This window comes from Sprattus sprattus (assembly GCF_963457725.1).
Source record: "Sprattus sprattus genome assembly, chromosome: 15".
Taxonomy (NCBI): Eukaryota; Metazoa; Chordata; class Actinopteri; order Clupeiformes; family Clupeidae; genus Sprattus; species Sprattus sprattus.
In genome coordinates this window covers 19,712,955-19,733,254 of record NC_137913.1, presented here as the reverse complement: position 1 = coordinate 19,733,254, position 20,300 = coordinate 19,712,955, and the positions used below count along the sequence as shown (strand labels likewise).

The window sequence follows — 20,300 nt, the reverse complement described above, 5'->3', positions numbered from 1 at the left end:
TGTCTACGCTAAGAGGTTTGGCGCAGCCTGATGCATGTGCATTTTGTCATCAGCTCAATGTGAAATGTGTAAAAAAAAAAAAGAATCCATGGTTAAGCTGCCACTGAACACAACCCTCTTCTTTCTAAATCTGCCGAACCATCTCAGACTAGGGGTGGGGGAAAAAATCGATTATTCGATTTTAATCGATTCTCTCTAAAACGATTCTGTCTCGATTCAGAAAAGTTCATAATCGATTTTGTAATTTAAAAAAAAAAAAAAAATATATATTATTTTTTTTTTTTTTTTTTTTTACACATCCATTTTATGTTGAAATGCAAGCTGCATCGATTATTGGATTGTTCATAGAAAGTCAAAATTGTGACAAGGAAAAGCTTTTTCTCATAAAAAATAGAGAAGGTAATTCATGTGTTGATTTTCTTTAATTATCAAACACAAAGTAGGAAGTGTAGCAAAGACTCTAAGTAGCAAACTCAAATGTTTTAAAAGTCGAAATGGATTGATAATCGTTTTATCGGTTTAAAATTGATAATCGTTTTTTTTACACATCCATTTCATGTTGAAATGCAATTATCGATTGATTATCGAATATCAATTCGAAACCGATAAAACGATTATCGATGCATTTTGACTATTGAATCATTTGAGTTTGCAACTCAGAGTCTAAATTGAAGAAAATCAACAGATGAATTACCTTCGCTATTTGCTTTATTAGAGTAAAAGCTTTTAATGGTCACAATTTTGACTTTCTATGAGCAATGCAATAGTCGATGCAGCTTGCATTTCAACATAAAATGGATGTGTAAAAAAAAAAAAAAAAAAAAAAAAAAAATTAAAATTACAAAATCGATTTTAAATCGATAATCGATAATCGATTTTAAATCGAATCGTTGACCTCTGAATCGATTTCGAATCGAATCGTGAGGTGCCAAGAGATTCCCACCCCTATCTCAGACTGACTCTGAGGGCGAGGTGGAGCCAGCTCCAGCTACCAACAGGACGCTGAGGGAGATGGATAATTCCTTCTTCGCTCTCTACTGTTGTGCATCTCAGAAGCTGGATGTGGAGTGGCCCTCCCCCCTCCAACCCAGAGACCCAACAGGTTCCCCAGATTCACCCTGTGCCCAAACTTCTATGACAGTGAAACAGTGTCTGCCACTTATTACAGATTTCGCGACAGGTCTTAAGCCCCATTGTCATTTACCAAGTGTCTGCGGCAACTCCTGTTCCTCTGTCACCTCAGAGCATATAATGACTCGCTTATTTAGACAATCTGGCAATCATTCCTCATTCAGGGGAAGAAACAGAATTGAACGTTGCCATGGTGCTGTCACATATTCAGACGTTGGGCTTTTCAGTGAATACCGTTAACAGTTCTCTGAATCCTCATCAACGAATAGTGTTGACTGGCTCAGAGTGGATGCCCTGGCACAAAGATGGCCAAAGTGTTTTCTGTGCACATTCCCTCCGGTGGAACTGATTCTACCCAGGCTGGAGTGATGCATCAGGAGGGCCTCTCTTTGATTCCGGTGGTCCCCTGTTGGCCAGTCATGATATGCAGAGATAATAAGTCTCCTGGTTGACGAGCCTTGGTGTCTCCCACTTCGCAGGGACCTCTTGTCTCAGGCGGGGGGCAGATCATTCATCCCCACCCAGAGCTGTGGCGCCTGCAGGCCTACCTGCTGAGCAGTCAGGTGTAGTGGCTAAAGGATTGCCTCTTTTCGAAGTGATAGAGCCACTTCTACTAGACAGATATTCTTTAAGTGGTGTGCATTTGAGCACTGGTGTCAGACCAGGAGTCTTGTTTCTTTTCAGTGGTGCATTGTTGATGTTTTGACATTCTTACAAGAACTATTGGACTATAAGAGCTGGGCCACTCTTTTTCAACATTAGAGGTATGCCTAGAGGCTATTTCAGCAAGGGCGTAGGTTTGCATAGGGTCCAAAGGGACTAGTCACGACCAAAGTTTGGGGAAGACACAATTGTCCCCACCAATATTTTGTTAATTGTAATTGCCTGTTAGAAAAAAATATATACTGTATGCAAACTATATATTTGCACACTCATTCGCATTATTATCTATACTATATTCGTCACCCATAAGAGTGAATATTAAATGTCCAAGTTTTTCAATGCGCCATCGAGCCTGCGAGACAAGATGCTGTCAATTCATTGGCTGAAGAGGCTACCTTTCTCAGCACTACTAAAAGGCCTGCCTTTGCCTAAGGGTGTGCGTGCTCATTCCACGAGTGGGCTGGAGGCATCTTGGACATAGTTCTAGGCCGTATCAATAGAGGAGGTTCACTCTGCAGGGTTTTGGACGTCCTTCCATACCTTTGTACGCTCGTACCTCTATATACCGAGTATTAATGTTCTGTTCGACCCTCAGGGCGTGATTTAAGGTCCCATACTATCTGTGTTGTACCAAGTGAATTGGAGGCAAGGGGAAGGGAACGTTCCGATGAAGGAGGGGAACGAGTTACCCACACAGAAGCCAGTGTTCGGTGAAGAGCACTGGGTTGATTTGAGGAGAAGACGCCTTTTAGGCGTGAATAAAGCTGTCTTCAGGTGGGATATCCCATATTATCTGTGTTGGACCTAGTTCCTGTCCTTCAGGGAACAGTTTACCACAACACATACAATGACCACCTTGTGCAGAAGGGAGGGCAAGGCTCCAGCTCATCTTGATGAAAAATGATGCGCTAACATATTGGTTCTGTGACCTTCATAGTCCCAGTGTCTGCCCATGTTCAGGTCATTGGCCAAGCCTCCTGTGCAGGGGTCAGACTAATTGGATGCTGATGAACATGCTTTGGAAGCCCATAAATGTCACCTTGGCTCTGGCTGGATATTCCTCATGATAGAGGAGCATTAATGTGATATAGCTTTCTCGAGTTGATGACATTATAACATTCAAACCATGATGTGTTCTTTGACTCTAATGCAACATTTTTTAATATATATATATAGGGTGGGGTTTCTGATTCTAAACTGTCTCTGCTAATGTTTCATAAAATGGGTTTCAAACCCTTCTCATAAAGTATGAAGCTCTAAGATAAATTATTTGGATGCTAAAATTAAGTTTGCCGTTGACGGATTTTTCTAGGTTACTGCTTTTCAAACTTGATTATTTTTGTATCTGTGTCATTATTTGTCCCTTCAGCAGGATAGATCAAGTCAATGTTAGCTTAATCTTACATGTAGTGTGTGAAATGAATAGAATTGAATTTAAATGAATGCAGTTTTGTGAATGACACTCTTATTAATACATTTTTGGAGGTATATTTGCACGTCATTAGCACAATGTAAGACAGTGTGAAGAAAGATTAGTAGGACACCAATACAGTGAACATTATGACTGTGCCAGTAATTAATGAATCAGGAAATGTGTACATTTAAAACCATTTAAATCATGGTGGCCTAAATGGCTTAATCTGACAGCCATTTTCTACATTTTTTGAATATCCCCGGGCCACCCTGCCAAGGGGTTTATTCATATGAATATGCAGCTATGAGTGCATTGCATGAGCCATGTGTTTAGTGTGCATTCAGTCCATTCCTGAACATATTGAACAGGTTAGTTACTGACTAAAATCATGATGACAGGAGAGACATGGGCTGGTGAGGCAGCCAACCAAAATAGCTAGAGGTTCATCTTCTCCCCCCTACTGAGCTGAATTTCTCTCGAGATTCCAGCATGACTCAACGTTATAGCGTTATCTGGACACTTTGGCATGTTCTCATCAAAACAAGGAAAAAAACTCTCTCTAAGGCTTATTATAGTCCACAGTGCAGCATCCCGCCATATTCAATAATAGTATGAATATTCAATATGAATGAATGATGACAGGGTCCCATTCATTTCTCATGAATAGTTTCCATCTCCAGAAGGTTTGCAATCCATCAGTGTTGCATACAGTAAATGAGAATTTAAACATATATTGAGTGTCTTCAGTCAGTATAATCAATATTGGTTTATGCTTTTTACCTTTTAACACGCTTCTCTAAAGACTTGAGTCTCGGGTTGCAAATGTGTTTCTGATTGAACTTCACTGAGGCCAGTGAAGTTAGACACTTCTGAACAAATTGCATGATGAAATTGCTAATGGGCAAAACAAAAGGCGTCTGAGGCAATGGGGAATTAAAATGAGGTATATTGTGAGGGGATTCTAAAAAGAAGGAAAGATTTTTAATAGTCCTTGAGCGTGGCGGTGCTTGATTTATTTCATTATTTATTGAAAACTGAGGATTAATATGAACACCTGCATTCCCAGCAGAGGTAATGTGTGCATGCACTGCATGTTTAAAGAGGCCAAGTAAGACAGTGTGTTTGAATTGCTTTAGTAAATGGTTTCTTATAATGGTTTGATTGTCAGCTTACATCTGTACATGCTGTACATCTGTACATGCTTTGAGATCACTACTTTGAAATGAATCACTTTTAGATCACTTCTTTTAAAAGAATGACCCTCGAAATAGACAGAGACACTGAGGAATCACATCTGCTCATAATTGAGGATTTAGGATACAGTTTTACTGTCATTTAATTTATAGGTTTGCAATGGTGTATTGCATACAGTCATCTATACCTTGGCCTACCTGCCACCTTATGACCGTGTCACTGAGTAATATGCTCTTCCAGCTGTGAGTATGCTTGTTCATATTTGTAGTTGGGTTGTATAGCACTTAAAATAAAAGGTATTTTCAGGTAGCCTAAGAGCTCCCAAAAGCCCACTAAGACTTGCCACGCAAGAGCAGCTTCCCTGCTTGAGGGAGTATTGCTTGCCTGTGGGTGACAGCATCTCCATCTCTGGCTACTCAAAGTCCGGTTGTAATACTCAGGGAGCAGCACATTAAGTCTGGAAGTGCGACTAAAACTGGGGCAGATTCTGTTATGTATGAATAGTGTGACATTCTGTTTATTAATGGATCATTAATGGATCTCAACAGAATTCTTATACTCTTTCTGTGTCCCTGCAAAAAAACAGTACTTTATGTACAAATATTAGCAAAAGTAGGCTACTAATAATTTGCTTATAACCTAAATATATCTATATTATTTTATGTAATACTATTTGTATTCTGTCCTGAAGCCAACAAACCATGCATAAGTGTTCTAGTTTGTTCTTTTGACACCACATACGGTGATGTCTTTTTTAGTGCTGTGCTATAAGAAGATACAATGAGGTGAACAGAATGGAATGGGCCCATTAACAGTTCTACAGTACCAGTTCCTCTGCCGTGCATGGGTGTACATGGATTTAGTTTTGGTTGGTTTTTAAGGGGGAGCTGTGAGCCACTCGCTGCCGTGGCCCAGTTTTTGTGACAACACTCTGTCAAGTGTCCGTGGATGCGTGTCTCTATTGTCTACTGATCTGCCGGCTGCATAGTACAGGGGTTCCTGCCAAGGCGCTGCTGGCCCGTATCTGAGATCCTACTCAGCGGCACATCACGCTATGCTGTCTGTGTGTGTGTTTGTCTGTGTGTGTGTGTGTGTCTGCCTGAGCCCGAGGAGAGGCATTGAACGGCTTTTCAAAAGCGAGACATACCGTATGATCACATGTTTCAGGGCTGATGCCAGCAACGCTCTGCAGGATGTGTCTTTGAGTTTGTATTCTTTTTTCTTTAGCTATTGAAACAATCTGTGACACTGCAGTGTTTCTCATGCAGTGATTCTGTCTATTTGTGCCCAGATGCAGCAGCAGGGGTTGTGACATGATTTTGTATTTTTCCAGGACATTGAAAAAAAATCTGTGCAAATAGGTGCACAGACTTTGTGGCAGCCATTTTGGCTTCGGGAGGCTGACGTATCACTCCTTGTCAGTCTCTTGTCACTTTTTTCAGTCTCGTTCCCCCACTCCGTGCCATTACTAATCACTCTATCCACCCTCTGTCCAGATTCTTCTTGTCACATGAATTAAATCATCCCTAAATTTCAAACTAGCCTCCGTTTTTTTCCATTAGACAGTGCAACCTGTCCTTTTCAAGCATTTCGGAGATACTTCATGAAAAAAGTGGTTGGCGGTGTAGTCATGCATTAAATTGCAATTGACAATGCCCTAGAAGAACAAGTGAACAACAACCGGCAGCGAGGCACAGCCTCCCGGGCTTTCATTGTACTAAGACTGTGACATGTATTTATCGTAGCATGTTTACTTTACACTTACGTGCCTTTTAAAGTGAAGGCTGTCAAAAGATTAGGCTTTGTTTTGTTTTCAAATGCCATTGCTCCATTAAATTCATAAATTGTGTATTCCACCTTAGGAAAAAAATGATTAAACTTATTTAGATATGGCCTTTTTGTAGTTTAGTCAGGACAAGCATACTTGCAAACTGATTTACATTTTGAGCACATTCAATTCCCCAGAACAGATGGAATGTGTATTGTTTAGTTTTTTTTTCTTAAAACACTGCTCATCTTCTCTGCATCATCTGTTATATAGGTTTTCAATCCATTTTCTAGCCTCATTTTAACCTAGTCTGGTAATCAATTCACTACTACCTGCATACAGAGTGCAATGTTCGCAGTATCCACCCTACCTCACATGTGCATACTAGCTTCATTTTAACAGCACACAGTTCTTATGTACATTCGTTCGAACACATTCTGTCTTGGCTTTTCTATGGACATTTTTGTGTTATTAAAAGGACTGTACCGTTTGACTGTGGCACTTCCAAAGAATTCACAGCATGAAGGTGCACAGCCTATGTCACACCAATTAGTGCCTTGCCTATAATAGGCTCTGCATTCTAATTCCATACTTGACTAATATTTTATAAACATGCTGCATCATAGGAAAATCACATACAGTATGCATATATATATATATTATATATAATGTATATATACATATATGCACACTGTATGTGATTTTCCTATGGTATGTGATATGATATGATATGAGTGTATATCTGGTTTGATGTCACACTCCTTATAGCCGAGGTGTATAGCAGCAATACGATTTCATTGGTTTTCACCAAGACTCTTCCCAGAACTGTATTCCCAGCCAAATCCAGTAATGCAGTGAACATGGAGGGAACCAAGAACCCAGTGGCAATTCTCCAGTGGCTACTCTCTAGATCAGGAACGATGGTAGGACCTTCTGGAAGTACCGCCATCTTATTAAGGAGTTATATCACTAACTGTACGCCTTTATGTTTAAGAGACTAGAAGGAAGGGCATTCCTGATAGAGGTATACAACAGACTGCCTGGAGTTTACTAGGTGGTACGGTACAAACTCTGACATGAGGACAAATATTCTCCTGTTTTGTAAGACACAAATTCAATCCTTAGAGCAGAACTTTGAGTATTGTGTTTGCTTAAACCCAGGCAGTGCTTATCACTTAACTCGCCATCTCTACGGAAAGGTACGGTGATGAAAGAGTCAAGCTCTGGTCGTGCATCATAGCATCAGGAGAGGGGAGAGTGGTCAGAATTGCTAAGTGGATGGATGATTGTGGGCAAAAGTGGAGGAGTCTTCAGGTTGGCCTGTAGGTTATAGTTAGCTTCAAAATTATCTAGCGGGCAGCCAAGACAAATCTCCTTTGGCTTCAGTGATAGTCTCTGAATGTACTTGAGTGGTCTGACACAAACACACCTGAACCCCATTGAAAATCCAAATGTAAGGTTCTAAATACTTGCTAATGTACTTTGCATTTAGCATATTTTGCCATGTATGCCATGCCATTATGGGCTGTTGCCTTTAGGAACGATGGCCAAAAATTAATTGACTGTGACACATCAAAGTGAAGCAGTCTGAATATGTATATCTGCATGTAAGTGTCCTGTTTTGTGACATTGTAATGAGTCTCAACATTTATTCTTTATTTTGGCTTCAGTTTGGCTTTGAAGTTGCCACAGACTAGCCCCTGCATGTTGGGAGATCAAAGCATACATTTGCTCTTTCATTCCCACATTACGGAATATCACAGTCTTACAGAAATGGTGAGGTGTGAAGCTGAATCCGCTGTAAATAGCAGACCCCTTATCCCCTAATGTGACAGCTAGCCTTTTGCCCCAACACTTCATCTGACCTCTCCTCGGGCAGAACAAGCTTGACATAATAAGTGACATCAGACCTCTTTGGGGACTGGGGGTGGAGTGGGGGCTGTAGTTCAAAAACACTCACCCCATGCTGAGGACCTTACCACAAGTACATACAAGAGTCCTCTCTTTGAAATGGAGAGTGCTGTTATGTTTGCTATGTGTGGAGATAGGGTTGGGCAATTGGGATATGTTTTTGACTTTGTGAGCAGCCAAAGGGGCCATTATCTCTGGCCGATTGGGTGACATGCCTGCAGTCCTAAATGGATTTTTCCTCAATTCCAGTCCTTAGCTCTCATGCCATTCGGAGCCCTCATGCCAAGGCTATCATTTGGTGTAAGTTCTGTCAAAAACTGACCACAAAAGCCTCTGGATCTAATCTATTAGCAGCACACAAACACACACACACACACTCTCTCTCTCTCTCTCTCTCTCTCTCTCTCTCTCTCTCTCTCTCTCTCTCTCTCTCTCTCTCTCTCTCTCTCTCTCTCTCTCTCTCTCTCTCTCTCTCTCTCTCTCTCTCTCTCTCTCACACACACACACACATCCTCCAATCCAAAAACAAAATCACTTCTCTTTCCCAACAAGGGACCATCTCCCCCCTGTGGCATTTCTGGCTCTACCCTGAGGGATGTATCATTACTGATGACATCCTTGTCAGGACTGCCTTTTATACAGACATTTCCCCATCTCAAAAGTATTCCCCAGGTCCCCTCCACATTTCGCTCCTGAGAATGTATGCGTTAGCCTGTAAGGCTCCTACCTCCATCTGTGATCGCTCTGACTGATAGTTTGATAGTTTGACTGTATACTCCTGTCTGCCTACTCTCGGCTCTGTAAAGGCATCAGGTCTATTTCAGTGGACCGATGATCTGCACATGAAAGAGCACCCTGTTCAGACGTGTTACAGTTGAATGCACCATTAGTGGTTTCATATGATCACATTCACATTGCCAGGGGCCCAGTTCGTTACCTCAGAGGGCCTAGTTAGGCTAGTGCCAAAAATATTTACACTGAAAGCCCCATTTAACATTGTGCCACCATACATGGAAAGCCAGCCCTTGGCATATAAACCTCCCTATAGAGTTATTTTTAATTAATTTTTACATTTGACAACTCTTTGTCTGTCTATCTGTGTTGTGTACTTCTATAGTCAAGCTTTAATTACCAAAAAAAGTCTGGTCAAGTGGATGAGCGCAAGGGGGGTAAAATAAACCTTAAAACTCACTCTTGATTAAGGGGTTCATTTCCTTTCAGTTGTTTCTGTAACCCCAGTGGCACTGGGGGCTAATAGACTTTTGCTCTGCATTTTTCACATCGTTGGCCTGAGAGCCCAGCGATGCAGCTCCAAAATGGGATCCCTAGACACACACACAGATTTCGTTGAAACAATCTCCATGTTTAATCGGACTATACTTGTTTGCTTCTCATTTTTGTTGGCAACCTGGTTACTGCCCCACCAAATGTGTCCATGTGTCACCATCATGGTGCAGTGAATGTTGCCAGAGAAGTGGAGAGAAATAAATCGTTTCTTCCCTGAAGAGGAATTAAAAGGTTTTCAAATGAAATCACAGTACAATCTCTTTGCCTATCTCTCTCTCTCTCTCTCTCTCTCGCTCTCTCTCTCTTTCTCTCTCCTATCTTCTATTCCTCTCTCTCTTTCCGCCTTTCCTCCTTTTTCATTAGGAAACACAATCCTGCACACCCACTGTCAAATGGCATGATTTGATAGAAACTGAACAGAGAATCAATTCTCTCTCTCTAAGATTGCCCCTTCTGTCAAAGCAGAGGAATCAATGGCTTTGTGATGTGCAGTCTATTAACAACATCAGGAACACTAGTTGAGGGAGAAGTATCAGAGGTGTATTGGTTATCTGGGACTATCCTCTTTGTGTTCGCTTTCATTAGTTTAGTAAGTGTCGTTGTCGTGCACTACTTTACGGTAAGGAAACAGTCTTATTGGAAACAGATGTGCCAGAAACAGATGTACAGCTTTAGTCCATGCCAACCCATATCCATTCTCACAGCCTAAAGTTTACCTTTTAAAATGGGTTTTTCCACATTTCACCATTAAATATAGATCACGTGTCTGAAACAGTAGACAATCTACTGATCTTGAGATCTTCTAAATAGCCGTTTATCATGTAGAATGTTGTGATTTTCTAGAAGGCCAAGGACACATTTTTTTTTAATTTATAAATATATTGTTTTTTCAGGCTTAATTTCAGGTAGTAAATGACATCCAGAATGAAGTTGAACCTTATCTGTTCAGCATTTTAACACGTTATGGTTTTGTCTTTCCAGATAGGGTTGACATTCTATTGTGTCTTGAGCCACCTTTGTCTCCCAGCATCATTTTTGGGTTTTGTCCAAAATGGTGAAGATGGTCAAGAAAGAATCTCAGGATTGTCAGGATATAAAACCACAATTTGATAGCCCTAAACTTTATGTTATAGATTATGGAGAGGGTGTGTAGGATTAAACAACATTGCAACTGTGCTAAAAAATATCCTGAGGCATTCATCATTTCTACAAACAAGAGGTTTCTAACAAAAGCCATTTAATAAACTAACTTTAATTTGCATTAAGGGTTTGATTTATAAAGAGTCTTGTCTTCCTCTCAGTTTTTTTACCAAATTCTGATCTAATAGAACTGCTTGGCAGGCTATGGCTAACTGAAATTATGTCATGTCGACCTCTCATAAAACAAGTGCAGAGATGTGATCTGTGCTGTCCTTTTCAAATCTAATGATTTCTCTCTATCTCTCTTTTCAGAGCCGAAAACATGCGAATAAAGTCCGACTGTACTACATGTTGCACCCAGTGGATGGAGGTTGCCCAGCTAAGAAGCTCAGAACAGACAACGTGAGTACAGAATAGTCTTATTCCCTCCGAATTATATGTCTCAAAAGGGCAGTATACAAAAAAAAGAAGTGTACATCCCAACGCTACGTTTGCACGTTTAGACCGCATTGCAATCACCAGAGCTGTTAGAAATTGCATAGCCAGTTGTGTATAGTCGATCTGAAGTGGGGACCGGGAAACCTTTGCTCTTAATGGACTCCACAGCTATTGATTTTCCTCGACCCTGCTCGCTTCCGTCTTGGCACGGCGAGCTGTTAAATAGTGCTCCATTTATGGGCAAGAATGAACCCAGAGCCCTAGGATGTCACAGTAGATGTTCATCAAGCCAAAGCGAGGGAGCGAAAGAGAGAATTGTGGACAAATATGAAGTTGAAGCATGGCACAATGAAAATTTGACAGCTTCCATTATCCGCTCCTGTCAGCATGCTTACAATAAGCCATGAAAACACATGGGGCGTCTTTGAGTGATGGAGGAACTGAAAGGTGCCGATGACGGTTGTGGTGTGGTGTGGTGCTAACACCCGCACGCCACGGCTCAATAAAGGGGGTTTTTGGAAGGCAGAGATGTACGAGGGTGACTCACAGAGGCAGTCTTTTCTGGGCCCTTTTGTTGGAAACTGCCAGTGGATTTGTTGCCTGCCTGCTTGCCCGGCTCTGGTCCTCGCCTTCCTGCGGTTTGAGCAGATGCTTCATTTCTGTCACAGTGTTCATAAATAGACATACAAAAAACACACTGTAGGAGGCAAAATCTCCACTAATTGCTTGTTGGTAATCAAAGCCAGACATCATTGCTGACTTACAGCGTGGGGGCTGTGAAACAGCTGACCTTGACTTTCTGTTTTTTGATTCATCATGTTCGCAAAATGTGTATAAAACCCACACACCGAGAAACGCTTGGTATAATTTTTTGTTTTCCTTTCTGCACTCTTGCTGTCAAAATGAACAGTTATTGTCTTCATAGAGTTTATGTCAGTGCCACGGGGCATTGTAAAAGTGTGCGGGTGATTGAAACAGCCCTGTGTCAGGTTGTGTAAACCCGATGCGTGTCCGAAAGGGGCCCCTGCCGTAATTATTCCGCAGCCTGCCATCTATCAGTCACCGGCAGTCCCCCTTACCCAAAAAAGCCATACGTAGCATGGCATGATGCACACTGAGCAAGAGAGAAAAAGAAGTGAGCTTCCTCTCTTCCTCTCTACCTCCCTCGCTCGCTCAGCCTGTCCCTGCTCCCTGCTCATTCTTGCTGCAGGCCTGTGATTAGCATCCATCACCCGCAAATGTGACAGGGGCCCATGTCCGGAGATAAGATAGGGTTACGGGTCTGATTGGACACAGGTAGCTATGTTTCACCAAGGCGCCTTCCAAGCACTGGAAAGGCAGCAGGAAAAAAAGGAGATCCATCATCCTGATGGCCGTATACAATTAATTTGAGCTATTTCCGAGTTCTGATGTGAGCTTCTTGGGGTTATTTTGAGCAGCGTGTTGCTAGGTAGCTGGACACATCTTGTGCAGGTCAGGAGACCTATTCCTCCAGTCTCATAGCAAGATACACTGCACAGGAAAAAATATATTTGTTTTGTCATTTAATTCTGCCAGGTCTGTAATTCTACATTTTCCAATTAATACAAAAAGTGTTTAGTCGTGCTATGTGTGGACAGTTTATTAAGACTCAAAATATGCTATTTTATGATAACCAGCAATTATAGAATTAATGCGGGGTTCTATGTTCTCCTGTGGCTGACAGGCCTAAATTAGCACCTGTATCAATAAAAACTCTTGAACAAATGTGCGGGGGTGGTAGCTCAGTTTCTGCTATGTTCATTTTTTCAAGCAGCTTAGCAAAGACACTGTTGCACAGGTCTCTCGTAGGGAATATTGGTTCTTAGCATGCAGATCTGAATGTATGCTTGTGGGTTTGCCTGTCATGTTGGGAGGCGGGGCCCACCCGCCCATGTTAATCAATCATTTTACTGGGAAGCTGAGTTGAGGTACATTCACTTTGCTCCATGTACCTGCCTATGCCAAAAACAAAACAAAACCAGACAAAGCAGAAGTTGAAATTCTTCGCACATCTGAATTTTTGATTGCCTCTGCAAATGTTTACCTCTTACCTTACACTCTGAGTATTCTTACCCCACCCAGCACATTAGAACACCTTTGATCAGCACTGCCTCGATGCCTTACTCTCTGCCGTGTGAGCATTAAAGTAGCTCAGAGCAGCTGTTGTTTTCCTAGGTGTCGTTCTCTCTCTCTTTCTTTGTGCAATCATGAGGGATAAGGCACCCATGGTGAAGGACTGCAGCAGACCGGCAGTCTGCACCAGTCAGCCTCTCACTCCTCGAGTCATGTGAGGTGAATCTGACGAAATCGGTCAGTGTCACAAAGAAAAGGCGTTTGCGGTTATGGCTGCTTGTAAAAGTGCAATTGAGCAAGATCACAACACTGTGTTATAGCAGGGATTTTTTTCACCATTATTTAGTGCCACTCTTAATCATAGAGTCGTACAATAAAATGAGACTAGTGTGGTGCTGGTGGCATTATGAAACTGAAGGTGAGCTGTGTGGACAGTCAGGCTGAGTGATTGCTGATGAATTTAATATTTTCATCCAGCTGTATTGATTCAGTAACAAAGACCAGTTTAATCTAGATTTCTAGGACATTCATATGTCTTCAGAAGTACTCTTTGTAGTGAAAACTTCTCAACTGAATGTACACACGCTCGTATACTCCAACTATAGGCCATTTATTACTGCTGAAATGAAAATATTTAGTCTGAAATTAGCTTCAGTTTACGTTAGCTTTATAATAACATCATATCATTGATCATTTCTATGATATAATGACTGCTTTTTTGTTGTGATTGTATTATTATAGAGACATCCTTTTCACTAGTAATAAAGAGGAGTGTAACTGTATATTGTGACAGTGTGGCCTTGGCCATCTGTTTAGCTCAAATCAGCCATCTGCATCAGTATCTAGTAGGTACATGGTCCCTCAAGAACTCTTTGAAATTTGTCTCCCTTGCTGGATCAGTAATTCAATACCAATTAGTGGCTGGGGACATATTTTGGGCTGATTGAATTTCCCTGTGCCCAACTTAATTATCAGTGTTTAATTCAACTCAGACTCTCGTCTTTCCGGTGGAGAAACCAGCGCTGCTATCAGTAGCAAGAATGTCCCAGCTCACACGCGAAAGCTCAAGCATCCTTAAGTCCCACGTAGCTATTCTGTCTCTTAGTGCCCATTTTACTGTAAAGCCTGGCATCATTTTGTCACAGAATGCCGGGTAATTTAAGGTCTGGGGAGTCAGAAAGCTCTGCCTTGTTTTTTACTGCCACGAGCCAGCGTAAATCACCTTAGTTCCACCTCCTGCTCTTAAAAACCATGTTACTTCATACAGTAAATCCACACAGTCGACTCAGGAGGATTTCTACTCTGGGTTTTGGTCAGGATGATGTACACAGAGAAGCTGAAGAGACTCTTACATTCCAGGCTGACTTCCCATTAAGCTCATTTATGTTCCTGGCATATTGGCCAGGTCTGTCTATCTTAATGTGGGTGCAATCTGAGTGATGGACAGCCATGCCACCATCCCAATCTCACATCGTATATCCCCTCCTCTAATAACGCATTGAGCCATTTTATTTGCTGCCCAAGAGGAGTGGCTTCGGCTATCAATATTCCGCTTTCCTCCTCTCTTTTTTACGTCTTCTCCTCTCTGCACTGTCATATTGGGCCAGTGATGCATGGTCTGACACAGCCTGTTCTCACAGAGAGAAAGAGAGAAAGAGAGAGTGAGTGCAGAGCGTGTGGCTAGCTCCCGGTCAAGCAAAGGGGACGCAACCAGCCAGAGCCTTCTGGCAGCATTGTGGCCTTAAGGTGCAAGCGTCTAAAATTGCAAGAGGAGGTCTGAGGGGGCTTTTAGGGGAGGACATGGCGTGCGTGTGTCAGGGGCCCCGGCTGAGCCGATGCAACCTGACAGCTGTGACGGGCTAATCTGTCCACGGCCGGCATGGCAACGTTGAGCGGCACCACGGTGCACAATGCGGAGGATCGCTCGTGCCCAGGCTGTCCATCCTGTGTAAACAACAGCGGGTTGTTGTGGGTGTCGGCAAATGTCCTTGGTAGTCATTATCACCCAGTTGTGACTTGTGTTATGCTTTCATCACAATTTAATGCTGTTGGAAGCACAGAGTCAGAATGTACCATCTGTGCAAACACTGCAGTAGTGATGTCGAGTCTCCATGGACCATCTCGCTGCACCTGTACTGCTTATTGTTGCTGGAGAGCTCTGAGTCAGGATGAAGACTTTTGAGTGGGTTTCAAACCTGTCAAATAGCGGGCCTTGAAATGAATCTGGAGTAAACAAAGGCTTTGGCCTCAGAGGGGGAAAAATGTCTAATATGATGGAGTTTTTGAAAACCAATCAATACGGAGAACACTGTGCCAACCCTGAACTTCATACAGTACTGTAAGTAAACATCTTCCAACTCCTCTCTGTGGGGTTATGGGATTTCATCCCCGGCATAAGAGAGGAGAGACGCTCTTACATCTCAGCCCGGGCTTCACCATCTCCCGCTTGATGCATCGGTCTTGTTTCAGCCCAGATGAGATTGCACCCGATCGACTGTCTCACGTTTTTAAGAAAGAACGTCATATTTTCTCCGACATGCCAAGTGAGGCTCAATAATGAGCATCAGTTTGTCTCTCTGTGGTCATTACCACGCGCACCCGCATCCTCAGCCCGGGCGCTGTAATCTCTGCGATTTTTCGTGCTGTTGCCCGTTATCTCTCTCGTTCTGACATCAGCAGTAAATTACAGCTTCATCGCTGTCCCATGCTCCCACGGGGCCGTTCTGCACTGCTAATCAGATGGTTATCGCAGGGGCTGATTGCTCCGACAAGGGGCCCTCTGATTCTCTCTGTCAGCTACTTTAGGAGCTGTGAGGCATAAAATAGTTTCTTTTTTTTTTTGATTTATCCTTTTCATCGAAGTGACAGTGTATGTCTTCATTCTTTTTCTCGCCCCCATCCTCCCAGAGTATCTGAAAGATACAACTTAATTGTTGGCTGAAAAAAAAAACTACATGGAAGACAACAGGATGGGAGCCGGATAAGTCAGTTAAATCAAAGAAAGAAAATGATGAGCAACATTGTTTTTCAGCTCATAAAGAACCAAGAGCGTGTATGTGTAAAAACATGAGAGAAAGTGCCAGGAGATTTTGTCTTTATTTGTCTTTAACACCTCCAGCCAGGGGCCACATACACAAGGCTGTCATGCTCATGTGGACCAGCACTATAATGCACAGCCCTGATTGAACTGCTGCTACAGGCATCTCAGTTCCCTTTATTCCTCCCCAGTAAAACACAGCAAGTGGACAGGCATTGTGCACCTCCAATCAATGGACACTGCAATGAAACCACGGCGAGATTGATTTGGCACCCACATACAAGGAAGATGGAAGGGCAGCGGGCTATGCCTTGCAGAGACCAATAACAGTGTTTCTGGCCAGAGGACATAACACTGCTCTGCAAGGGACCTAAGACAATTCTGAATGTTGAATCTGTACAATGACTAAGATCTGTTGCCATAGCCACATGATTATGCTTGCATGTACTAGCCTCGCATATTTGAAAATCCGCTCCCATGACCCATTAAGTAATATATACTCGTTTAAAGAGATTTTAAGGGCTCCTCGTAAGATATGGCCATAATAGTCATGATCGAATGGCTTCTCAGAAATGATAGTCACAATAAAGTCAGCATGTACTGTAAATGGTCCTCCATAAGTACGTGGTCATTACGGGGGCTTATTGGTGTTGCGGGTCAGTAAGCATGACCTGAAGGGTTTACCTGTTTACACACAAACACAGTTCTCTCGGGCAACGATTTATTAGCCTAACCATGACTAGAGGGAGGCATGGACACTGGAGAGATGACTATATCCTGTTTGTGCTCAAACCTTAAGTGTAGAACCCGTTGGATTTTTCCTTAGCTCCTGCACTGGAATAGGTGTTCATTGGCTTCTTTCTGAATGCCCAGTAGGGAGCCTTGAAAAGGAAGGCACAGTCCTATTTCCTCTAAAGGTGTGAAGAATATTACGGTGCGGTCTTGTCACCTATTAAGAAGTGCACATTGGCTGGCCCTCTTCTGGCCTCCAGCTCTGGATTACAGGGGCGGAGCAGAATGGAGTGTTCTCATTTCTCAGGGAGCCATCTTTTCATGGCTGAGTGATGCAGCCACCACAGTGGCTCTCTGTCAGTGAGGACTGTTCCTCCGTGCATCCACACAGTGCACCAACCTGCATATTTGTTTGCCTTGTGACCTTGAGAAATGGAAGACAGGACTGTGCTGTTTTTTTTGTGTGTGTTATTTTGGGCTGATTTGTTGTACAGAGAAGTTATTCATCCACATACCGTAAATACAAAGTCAGATATTCTTGCTGCAAAAAACCTATAACCATTGCCATAAAAGGCATAATGGTTATCATTAGGTACATATATATATATATATATATATATATATATATATACACTATATATACATGTAAGAGTGGGTACACATGCCTAATGGATCATGGATAATTATACTATGAATCTTAACATTACATAGCATATTAAAAGCTACAGTCATCACTTTTACATTTTAGTTTTGAGGCGGGTCTGTAAGTGTGAGTCTGAGGAGACAACTTGCTCAGGCCCAAGATTTCCCCTGCTGACATTTAACAAACATAATCGTAGCTAACACTGATTTTACACAGAAAAAATTAAATCTGACTTTAAGAACTGCACAGTTGTAAACCCGCACTTCAGTAAAGACAACGGGTAAATATCCCTCTATGTTGTGTCATATCGTGTCCTTAGTGTACTTACATAAATAATAAATGATGCCATGTGTTTCTCATGTAGGTATGTATTACTACATGTTACTGATTAACACTCAACCTTACCCTGAACCCTACCCCATCTTGTAAGAAGGATAAAGGGAATTCTTATTTTGAAATGCATTGTAGTTAACAATTAAGTACTAAGTGTGTAGTGCCCATGCGCAGGGTGCGATTTGCCGGGGGGGATGGTGGGGATTTACCCCCCCTCTGGTTTTTACATCCCCACCTCAGCTGGATGAATTTCATACATGGGGGGGATAACCCTCAATTATTAAAAAAACTATGAAAAAACAGACAGGTTGTGACAGTGTCTTACTTGCTCATACATCGCTGGCACTAATGTTCACCTTACCCGAAATGTCGGCATTCTCAGAATTCGTGAACGTCCCCATGCACATAAACACATTGAATACATTGTAACAATAACATTACATACACGGAATTTAGCAAAGCCAGCTAATTAGGCTACTGTACAATGAAACGAGTTTAGAGTAGCATATCGTCCTTTTTAACAGGACCCGCGCAAAACAAAATCTCTAACCTCTACACAACTTAAGGCAGTCAGTGGAAGAAGTTGAAGGGAATGACCTACCCCAGGAGAAGTCCGGTGATTTTATATACTGTTCAAAATGTAACCTAATAGTGTCTATTGTTAATTTGAAGAGAATTAGGCCTATGTAGCCTATTGCTTTTTTTTTTTAGATACAAAAAAAAAAAAAAACATCCCCCCCTCTGGTTTTTGGACAAATCGCACCCTGCCCATGCGGACTTAACATAAAGTGCGGCCACTATTCTTAGGGCTCAGATACACATACGCGTTTTTGTAAAAACGGGACGCAAGCAAGTGCATTGATTCCTATGGTACGGCGCGTTTAAAGCGTGCATCACTTCTCCACCAGGCGTTGCGTCTTTGAAGCGTTTTTTAGGTGCGCTTAAAAGTTGAACTATTCTCAACTTTCCAGCACAAGGCAGGGAAGCGCACCGCTTCTGTTTTGGCCGCCGCACTTTGCCAAGGCGTTACTGAAGCGTTTCTGCCTGAAAAAAGACGCGTATGTGTATCTGAGCCCTGAATGTGCTGATTCAGTTCTTTGCTAATCTCACTCATAGCCTCACTTGTTTCAAATGTCCCAACAGCGCTTGCAAGGAATAGTAGGAGGGAGTTTACTGTAAAGGTGCAACATGTAGGTTTTCTTCTGCTGACAAAATAAAAAATGCTTTTGGATTGCCTTTATAATTGCATCCGTATTGTAGAAATGAAAGCATTTTTCTTCTTTGACAACGGAAGCTATGGTACATATTGCACCTTTAAGAGCAGGAAGATGATCTTTACATCAGTCCTCAAGTTTGTAAGTTCACTTCATACATTTTCAATGAAATGTGCAATATTGTAGTTATTTCTGCAACTGCATATCAGAGGTTTTGCTCCAGTTTACAGAAGTAATTTGATATGATCAGACCTGCCATGAAGGGAAACATTAACTGAGAGAATTTAACAAATTGAAGTGAAGATGAGCTCTATTAGTTTCGGGTTTCCTGCTGTAGTTCTGGAATGTTCTCTAAAAATCCTCCCGACTGCTCTCCGGCAGCGATGCTCTATGTACTGTGGTTTAGGTCTTATTGCATGCGCCCTTCCTCTGTATCCTAATGAACCTCCGCTCATTCACAACAGGGGCCCTGGCAGTGATGATTATCACATCTGCACTGTTGGTGTTGACTTGTCCCCACCCAGGCCCTGTCCCCACGACAACAGTAGACCTCTGTGTTCCGGGCTATATCTGGAACCTCGTTTTTAAATATGCATTTATTTTTGTTATTATTTTATAATATTATACTCAGTGTGGTTCCTGCGCTGTGCTTGGCTGTCCTAGTTCTTGGGACAGAGAAAAAAAAGAGATCAGCCAGAGCAGTGCTCCCACTGTGGCTGGGGGCATTATCCCCACCATCATATCACTGCCTCACAGGCTGAGGAACTCCAGGAACTCAGAGCGCTAGACTAGTGGGGGGGTGGGGTGGGGTGGGGGATTGGGGGGTGTTGGAGAGGAGAGTGTTGGGTTAAGTAAGCCAAGAGACTGAGGCTTAAATGCTTCTGAATGTTGCTATTGGAGAGAAACAGAACCGTACACACATAAAAGAGGGAAAAATTCACCCCAGCTATGTGCATCAAAGCATTGTGCAAATGTGCAGTGAGGACATCAGCAACTGTGCAACTGTAAAACTGTGGGTTTGGCAGTCCTGCTGGATTTGCTTCTTGCAAATCAAATAAGGATGATTTTTTTTTGTATTGTGTCTCACATGAATGGGTCAAAGAAGGGTTTTCTGGAGAAGCGTTGCGTAGCACGTTCATACAGACGCTGTGTAGCTGTATATTTCGGTGGCAGACGAGAGTGATTATTTTCTCTGTAGCTTGAGATTACAGCAACTGAGTCATATATGTCTGCTGAAATATGGTGATGCGAAGCATAATACTGGATCTGTTCTAGATGAGTCAGGGGTTTTTCTGGCCTTG

At 42.3% G+C, this 20,300-nt stretch overlaps 1 protein-coding gene across 2 annotated transcripts in view; it reads left to right on the top strand.

The window, feature by feature from the left end:
* The window catches only part of zmat4a (zinc finger, matrin-type 4a), a gene marked incomplete at both ends in the record, with an annotated part of 64,446 nt that overhangs the window by 17,951 nt on the left and 26,195 nt on the right, over nt 1-20,300 (top strand). For both annotated transcript variants that reach the window (XM_080852294.1, XM_080852293.1), the window contains one exon: nt 10,821-10,910. In XM_080852294.1, the coding sequence (XP_080708420.1) occupies nt 10,821-10,910 (90 nt within the window). The remainder of the gene's footprint in view (nt 1-10,820; nt 10,911-20,300) is intronic.